We start from the raw sequence: 8,850 nt of genomic DNA on the forward strand, positions 1-8,850 counted from the left end.
CCTAAATGTCATGGTTTAGTTCACTTCAGCCCCGATTCCACCTCCTCGTTCACCAGCCGAGTGCACATTACCTTGCACAGTGTCTTGTCCGATTGATTTATTTTTTATGTATTTTAGTCATCTTGTCCATCCTTTCCTTTTCTTGCAACTGCTCGGGGTAAGGGGAGAGAAGCCTTTCTATTTATTTGTTTATTTATTTGTTTATAAGAGAGGAAAGAGGTTGTGTTGTCTTTGAAAATGGGGTGATAGAAGCGGCCTCGCGTGTCAGTGGTGTTTTCCCAGTCGAAATTGCAGTGGGGTGAAAGCTCCCGCTTCCCCTGGGAGGAAAGTGGGGACTGTAAACCCCTGGGCCTCAGCGAACCCGGGGGGATTGGAGGTGGTCAAGACACAGGGGAGGCTCTGTCGCCCCCACCTCGGACCCCTCGACCTCCAGAGTCATTTGTGTGATGAGTTGGCCGGTCCCCACCCCCTCGGGTGCCTTGTTCCCCGTGTCCTGCCAGCCGGCCCTAAAATACGCTGTTTACCTTTTCCAAAAGATGCATTCAATAATACCGCCTCCCCCTTCCCCTCCCTCTCCACCCCCCCCACCCCCACCCCCCCAAATCCTATCATCCCTTGCGGGCTGCGATAATAAATAAAAGTCTTTATTTCTCCCTCTCCCAAAGTTAAAGGGCCTCGTTCTCTCCCCGGGCAGCTGGAAGTGAGTTGCGGGCTTGCCGGGCAGCCCTGCCCCGGCGCTCCACTCGCTCCCCGGAGCGGAGCTATAGGAATATATCTATTTTCTTAAACGTCAGCGTTGACTTATGCGTCTCTTATCTCTGCTCTCTCCCCGATGTGTGCCTGCAGTGGGGGATTCGGCGAAGGAAGCTCGTAACATGGCGGATGGCGAGGAAGGCTTCGGGCTCCCCACCACGCCGGCAGACTCGGAGGCCAAGGAGCTCCAGGCTGAAGCCAAGCAGGACGCGCAGCTGGGCGCCACCAGCAAGTCCCCCACGTCCCCCCAAGCAGCCTTCACCCAGCAGGTAAGGACCCGCGCTCCTCTTCCTCAACCCCCTCATTATTTCATTTTGGTGTTATTTTTCCCTCTTCTCCGCCGTTTTTTTTTTCCCCCCAACTGGGTGGCTGAGTCATTTTAGGCCCCACGGGGGCGAAAAGCCTCACCTGATCGTGGGCCTCATCCTGCCTGAGTGTTATTTAAGGTCGTGCTCAAGCGCTAAACCTGCGGGGAAGTGCGGGCGTGAATGTTGGGGTGCGTGGAGGGGCACGCAGGGAAAGGCACCCAAAATAACAGAGAGGTGAACCCACTCAGGCAGCGGCGGACACACCCCCACAAGCGCCCACGCGTGGGTGTCCAAATGCACGTATGAACAGAATGTATCTTTGCTGTGCCCGTGCGTGGTTGTGTAGGATATAAATGTACAGTGTAAGATATAAATTTATATATATTTGTTTGTATATATACGTGCCCCTTGTCCACCCAGGCAGGCATATACAGATACAGCCCATACCCACGCAACGGACACTGAGGGCAGGCAGGTGCTGTCACGCGTGGGCATCCCCGCAACGACCCGGGGACCACACACACCTTGGGGTGTCCCTCATGCCCTCCATCAGCTCTCGCCCTCCCCCCGGCGCTGCGTGCTACCGGGACACCCGTGGGCTCCCACGCGGGACCCACCGGCTGCAGCTCCCGGAGGACTCCCGAGAAGGGCAGGACGAGGCGGCAGCGGGCCGGGCCATCCCTCGGCTTCTCCTTCCCTGGGAGATCCCGGTGCCCGGAGCCGGCCCCCAGCTCTCGGCCCCAGACGGCTCGGGGCAGCCCTGGGAATGTGGGGGGTGGTGGGGGGGAGGAAGGTGGGGAGAGGGGCTTCTCCACTGAGATTCCCTTTCCTTCGGCGGCCGTGGAGCCCTCCGGGAGAGCCCCTGTCAGGTAATGCCCCAACCCACTGTGGGTGCGGGCATGAGGCTCGGCTGGGCCGGAGTGGGCACAGGGACTAGTCCCACCGTTTGCTTTTGGAAACCAACCCTCGAAGCGTTTGACGGGGCGATTTGGCTCCATTTTTAGAGGGGGGAATTCTGTGCTTGGCTTGGTGCAGGGATGTGTTGTGCCAGCGATGGCATCCGCCCCAACCAGGGGGCTCTCAGTTTTTGGGTGGTGAGGGCCGGGGGGAAGAGAGAAAATAAGGCGGCGAGGGGAGCAGAGTAACACCCTATGCCGCTCTGGCTTGCAGAGTGCAGCCAGCGGGTGTAAATCACTCGTGGGAGGTTATAAATCTCCTCTGGCTGGCTCTGGGAGCAGCTGGGCCGAAGCGCTGGGGGATTGCTCTGGGAGGATGCGGTCGGAGCCGGCTCCGGGGCTCCCTCCCATCGCCTCCCCGCCCCAGGAGCACCGAGGCCCGCAGGACCCTGTTCCAGGCCCGCCTTAAGCGGCATCACAGTGCTCCGTCCTGAAATCCCCCTCTCCCCGGCTTTGCGGCAGGATTTTCCCGGGAATGCCCCGAGCTCCGGGGCCTTTTCCCTCCGAGTTTCCCGCCGGGGCTGTCGCCGCAGCGCTCGGGGCTGACGCTCTGTGCCTCCCCCTCCGCAGGGCATGGAGGGCATCAAGGTGTTTTTGCACGAACGGGAGCTGTGGCTGAAGTTCCACGAAGTGGGGACGGAGATGATCATAACAAAGGCCGGGAGGTAAGAGGAGAGGGGTGTCCGCGTTCCCCTGCGTGTTTGCGGGGGGAAAATCGCTGCCGCGTGGATGGGGGTGCGTGTCCACCTCCCCGACATTGCGACAGTCACGTCTCTCGTGTCTGAGACCCCCCCCCCCCCACCTCGGACCGAGAGCACCCTCAAAGCCCTGCCCGGCCATGGAGAGCCCTCCCTGCCCGGATATATGCGGCAGAAATTGTTTCTTGTGGCTTCTTTCTTAACCAGAACAGTTGGATCGTTAATCCCAATTTCAGGCCTTTGGAAACTTTCCAGGAGAACGCGAGTTGCAACCACTTGGCCAAAAACAAACCTTGTTTAGAGCAGCTCGGTGGGCTATAATTATTATTAATTTTATTGTTGTTGTTATTATTATTATTATTATTATCAGCAGATACGCCCTTCTGCATTTTTAAAATATTTTATGCTGTTTGACAGCCTTTCTTATTTATTTCGCTCACACTGAGGTGTGTATTCCCAGCACACCCACGCACCCCATTTAAAAGTGTATGCGGTCTTTAGCTACTGTTTATATAGCGATAGCAAAGCTGTTTAGATGCAGAGATAGATCCACATGCTATTTATTTGCGGACGCATCTATTTCTATATGTATGTTTATCTGCGTGGGTGTGTAGAAAAATTTACAGCCTTGCAAATCCAACTTTATTGGGGCTATAATCGATTCCATGGCCGGCTTAGTAAACCTGATTTGCAGATATTTATATGTGTATGAGCGTGTGTTGGAGGGGATTTAACATTATCCTTAATATTAATCTCTTAAATTGAAGAGTGGCCAGCGAGACCCAGCGAAAGAGTCTCTCCAGTCCCACCGGTAAACTAGGGGCAGCCCGAGGGAGGCTTTTTCGTTGTAATTTTAAATCTAAATACTTGGAGAAAGAGGCAAAAATACTCCTCTCCACTCGTAGTAATAGTAGTACTTTTAGATTGTAAGGGCAGAATAAACAACGCGGCGTCAAACTTTCATTTTGCTCTGTCATCTGGTATTTGTTGTGGTCTTCCAAAATTTGCCTGAAGAGGGAGGGAAAAAAAATATGGAGCTGGTTGGATGAAGTTTTAGCGAATAGATCTGTCTCATGGCTCGCATTCCCCCCTTGAATCTCGCTGCTGCTGGAAAAATCGGTTTTAAAGAAGGGGTTTGTGGCCAAGAGGACGTGGTATGAAGGAGGGGGGGGGGGGGTGGAATAAGGCCGGTGCCGGGACCTCCCGAAAAAAACTCAGTTCACAGGGGAAAAAAAAAAAACGTCTCGCAGGGAGACAGAAACCACCTTGCAGAAATTTCAAACAAAATATCGCCGTGGACAGAAATCTCATCTGGAGAGCAATAAAATAGACATTTACAGTGCAGGGGCTCGAGGGGAGATACGGGATAGGTTTCCTTATTGATAGAATTCTGTTTATCGTTGGCGAAATCCACGGTTCTGCTGCTCAGGTGTTGTCGGCGGAGTTACAGAAAGATCTTCAGGTGGAATTTGGTTTCTTCTCCCTAAAAACTTTAACTTTCAACCCCCACTTTCTCCGTTGGTCGCTTTCCACCCCCTCTCAGCTTTTTACAACCGAATTAAAGCCCAGCCCAGGTGCCTCACGGCAGCGATAAGATCCCGAGCCTCGGAGAAGAGCTCAGTATTTTTAGAGGTGTGGAGGTTTTTTTCTTTTTCTTCTGTTTATGCGTGTTTTAAGTCCAGGGATACATTTTCATCTGCTTTATTTTTAAATATTTGGAAAGCTCAAACTAAAATAACAGCAGTGTTTTAAGTCCCTGCCTTGCAGTAATGGAAAATATTTCGAAAAGCCCCTGTCTTGTGTGTATCCGAGGGTTTCCAAGGATTTGTCAGGTGTGTTTGCTGGTGTCTCGGGAGGCGCTCACTGCTGCACATAGATTTCCTCTTACACCTGAGTGCGTGGAGGGTTTTTTTTCCTCTCCTTATCAGCCCATAGAACAGTCGATAGACATAAAAGTGGTTAATATATACGAATTTAAACGTAAACATTTCTATATATATATATTATTATGTATTTCTATAAATATATGTATTTCAAGAAATATATAAAAATACATATACTTTTGTAGAAATATCTATATTGTAACTTTTTTAAAAACTTTTTTTTTTTTGGCAAATCTCCCCTCCTGTTCCAGAGGCTTATGGCCAGAGGGAAGTAACTTGTTTCCAAAAGTTCTCACGGTCAGATTTGTTCAACAAAGGGGGACTTGAAGCCTTGGCGAAACAAATAATTAGTCAAAACACGAATAGGCACATGAATAGGTGAACAAATAAATCTGCCAGCGTCGAAACTGCGATTCTGTCTCGAAAAAATCACCGGGTTGGCCTCGGTAGGGACCTGGAGTGGGAACCCAAATATGTGCTGCACCCCGAGGGAAGGGCGCACCCTGCACTGCCCGAGCCTTTCGGGAAGGTCCATCTGAGAGGGTGGCGTTGCCCGTTTGTTAAGTGTCCCCCTCTATGTCTCCCCCCACCCCCAAACACGCTCTGAAACCACCTTGGCAAACTTGCTTTTCACTGCTTTTTATACTTGTTTGTTTGGTTTTTATTTTATTTACTTTTTTTTTTTTTTTTAAACAGGCGTATGTTCCCCAGTTACAAAGTGAAGGTCACTGGACTTAATCCAAAAACGAAGTACATCCTGTTGATGGATATTGTACCAGCGGATGACCACAGATACAAATTTGCAGATAATAAATGGTATGCACGCGTGGGGGGAAAGGGGAGGGAGGAGACCTCTGTGTCGGGCTCTCCGGGCTGCCTGGTGGGGAGATATCCTTCAATCAGCGGCTCGTCCTTCTTTTTTTCCCCGTGTAAAAGGGAGATGTTGGGCTGCAGGAGCCTCACCTGAGCGTAACGGGATGCTCCCACACTCCTTAGGAGAGCAACGCATCCAAAAAAAAAAAAAAAAGAAAAGAATAAAAAAGGGAAGAAAAGTCTCGCAGTTAGCGAACAACTATTCCTGTTTGACGATGAGATTGTTGGCGATCCTTGAGCCGATAGTTCAATTATATTAAGGAAGGGAAAATCTCTAAGAATTGGTGCTTTGCTCCTGGCTTGAGTCCCGGTAATTAGGGAGAGGAGGAAGGATGGGGTTAAACGGGGAAGCAGCGAGAGCCATCTCCGACGGGAAAGGTGCCAAAGAGCTCAGTAATTCCCCGAGCGGTGTTTGGAATACCTTTTCTCCCCAAGCACGGCGTGACCGTCCGGCACCGCGCACCTGAGAGGGAGAGATCCCACCGGAGGGGATGGATGAGAGGCAGGAACCCACGGAAGAGACTCCGGGAGGGGATGGATCGGGAGCAGGAGGCCACGGAGGGGATGGAATGGGAGAGCAGGAGCCCCCGGGAGGGACCCCAGGAGGGGATTGATGGGGAGCAGGAGCCCACGGGCAGCCTCCACGTGCCCGGAGCTCAGTCCTATGTCCCCACGCAGGTCGGTGACGGGGAAGGCAGAGCCGGCCATGCCCGGGAGACTGTACGTGCATCCCGACTCCCCGGCTACCGGTGCCCACTGGATGAGGCAGCTGGTTTCCTTCCAGAAGCTCAAACTCACCAACAACCACCTTGATCCCTTCGGACATGTAAGTACCAGGAGTGGGAGAAGGGTTACCGGGGCCCCACGGTGTGTCCATGAGTGTCCCCCCGACCCCTGCCAGCGCCACCAAGGCTGTGTCACCCACCCCCGAATCCGTAGTGTTGGTGGGGTGTCATTTCCTTCTCGGAGTGGGATGAACCCCTATGAGGACCCCGAAAGTAGGAGCATAAACCTTAAAACCGGGTTATTTCACCACTCTGTGTGGGAATTGATTACAGACGCCGTGGGCTGGAGCTCGCGAGTGGGTCAAACTCGCCCGGCTTAATTGAGCATTTGGCTACCTGGTTTTAATCGCACGGGGAGCCTCGGATCGTTAAAAATCTGCTCACTGCCTCTGGGAATTTGCCTAACAGGTAAAATCAATCAGGCATAATTATTGGAGAGAATAGGACCTAAAACCGTGAGGATAGTTCGATTAAAAAAAAAAAAAAAAAAAAAGGAAAAAGCAACAATCAGTAAAGACAATAAAAAAAATTGAAGTCCCGCTAGAACTTCTTGGACATAAAAAGAACTTTGCGAGACTCGTGAGGCTGTGAAAGTTAGTGTGAATTCTGCAGCCAGGAACAGCCCTCCTTCGAAGGTCTCCAAAGATGCGAGTTCCTCTGAGCAAATATATAAGTGCGTGTATGAATAATATGTATATATATCTATAAAAAGAAATATATATATAATTGAGCGGGTATGTGAATCCAGATCCCACCATCCCTTTCCAAGAGCGTATTTTTCTCCAGTCTCGTTTCAACACTTCAGTTTCTTTTTTTTTTCCAAGTTGTTTTTTTTTTCCTTTGCTTTTTAACGATAAATTTAGTGCTATTAAATTCTTGCCCACGTGGACGCTAAGGAGTGAACAAGGGGGTTGGGGAGAGCAGCCAGCCGAACCCCCTGCCCACCCCAGTGCTGAGCATCCTTTTCCAAGCGCTCCTTTGCACCTCCAGCTGGGGAGTTGATTTCCCTTTCCTTTTTATAATTTTGATTTTATTTTAGTTTTATTTCAATTTTTACCTTGGACTAGTGGAAAAGAGGTTTGCAAGAGGTGCTTTCCAGGGATCAGGATCTTCCCCACTCCACCCGCTGTGGGAAGAGGGAGGGGAGCAGCTCAGCCAGGGGGGACCCATCCCACCCCCCGGGGTGCTTTTGGGGAGCAGTCCTGGAGAAGGGGGGGATCCGGCCCGCGGGGACGGGGCCAGGCATCCCCGCTGGGAACAGGCGGCTGTGGGGAAAAAGTCCCTCTAAACAAACCGAAGACGCTGAGGGGACAATAAGGGACTTCAGAGGAGGAGCTGCGCCAGGAGCCTCTCAATTAGAGTCGCTGTAATGAAATTAAAAACCATTAGATCGTTCACCGTTGATGTCTACGACTTTCCTGGATGTCAAAGCAATTTGCTTAAACCCCCGGGACGGGGGAGGCGGCGGCGGGACGCGCTGCGTCTCGCTGTCGCCAGGGTCCGGCAGTCATTATCGTGACCGAGCGGCCCCCCGTCGCCGCTGCCCCCCCTCCTCGGTCCCCCCATTTTCCCCCGAGATTAACCCGGTACCGAGCAGGGACCGCTTTTTATCTCAAACACAGCGCTTCATCCCTCCCCACCTCCGCCACCCTCCTCTTCCTCGCATCCTCTGTGGGTCGCTGACGGGGGGGATGTGTCCCTAAATCTCTCCAGTCCTCCTTTTCCCTCGCTCTTTCTGGACTCTTTGCCCCGCTGGGGTGTGTAGGGGTTGTGATGTTCTGTGGTGGTGAGCTGGGAGGTTTAGGGGTCTGTGAAGGGACTGGAAAGGCGAAAAGTCTTCCCCAGCCCTCCAGCAACAGGTTCAGGATGTCAAAAGCTGTTAGGGGAGCAGCTCCGGGCCCCTCGGGGGTGCGAGGGGAAAGAGCAGCACAGCCCAAGGTTGGGGCTGGGGGTGCTGGATGAGGAATCACCTTTCTCAGCATCACCTGGCCCTGGCGGGCTCCTTGAGCGATGGGGTTTGTTCACAGATATGTCCCCCTACCCCAGCAACTAAATCAGCCCTCCTCAATGAAAAGGGTGAAGATTTTTGGGAAGGGCATCCCTCTTCCCCACTTCCTCCCCTCCCCCGGTCAGTGGGGATTGTGCCGCTCTGTCCCAGCTCCATTCCCACGGGGTGTTCTCTCCTTCTCCCCTTGCCCAGATCATCCTGAACTCCATGCACAAATACCAGCCCCGGCTTCACATCGTGAAAGCGGACGAGAACAACGGCTTCGGCTCCAAGAACACCGCCTTCTGCACCCACGTCTTCCCGGAGACCGCCTTCATCGCCGTCACCTCCTACCAAAACCACAAGGTGAGCGGCTGGGCCGGCCCCCGCCCCGGCAAACGGCGTCCTGCTCCTTCCCTCTTCCCCCTGCTCTTCCTGAGGGCCTCGGCTCCCCTTCCCGCCCCGCTTCTCCTTGCACCCCTTCTTCTTTCCCCTTTTCCTTGTCCCTTCCTCCCTCTCCTTTTGCTTTCCTCCTTTCTCTTTTTTCTTTCCATTCTTCTCCTTTTTCTTACCCCCTTGTCCTTTTCCTTACTCTTTCTCCTTTTCG

General features: G+C 52.6%; 1 protein-coding gene across 1 annotated transcript in view; it reads left to right on the forward strand.

Moving 5' to 3' along the window:
- Positions 1-847: 847 nt before the first annotated feature.
- Positions 848-8,850, forward strand: part of TBX5 (T-box 5) — a gene marked incomplete at its 3' end in the record, with an annotated part of 28,052 nt that continues 20,049 nt past the window's right edge. Inside the window, exons 1-5 of the mRNA XM_027906361.1 lie at positions 848-1,022; positions 2,588-2,682; positions 5,295-5,414; positions 6,150-6,297; positions 8,457-8,609. Coding sequence (XP_027762162.1) covers positions 876-1,022; positions 2,588-2,682; positions 5,295-5,414; positions 6,150-6,297; positions 8,457-8,609 — 663 coding nt within the window. The remainder of the gene's footprint in view (positions 1,023-2,587; positions 2,683-5,294; positions 5,415-6,149; positions 6,298-8,456; positions 8,610-8,850) is intronic.

This window comes from Empidonax traillii, unplaced genomic scaffold, assembly GCF_003031625.1.
Source record: "Empidonax traillii isolate 1590-97213 ecotype Southwest subspecies unplaced genomic scaffold, ASM303162v1 scaffold1284:size186872, whole genome shotgun sequence".
Taxonomy (NCBI): Eukaryota; Metazoa; Chordata; class Aves; order Passeriformes; family Tyrannidae; genus Empidonax; species Empidonax traillii.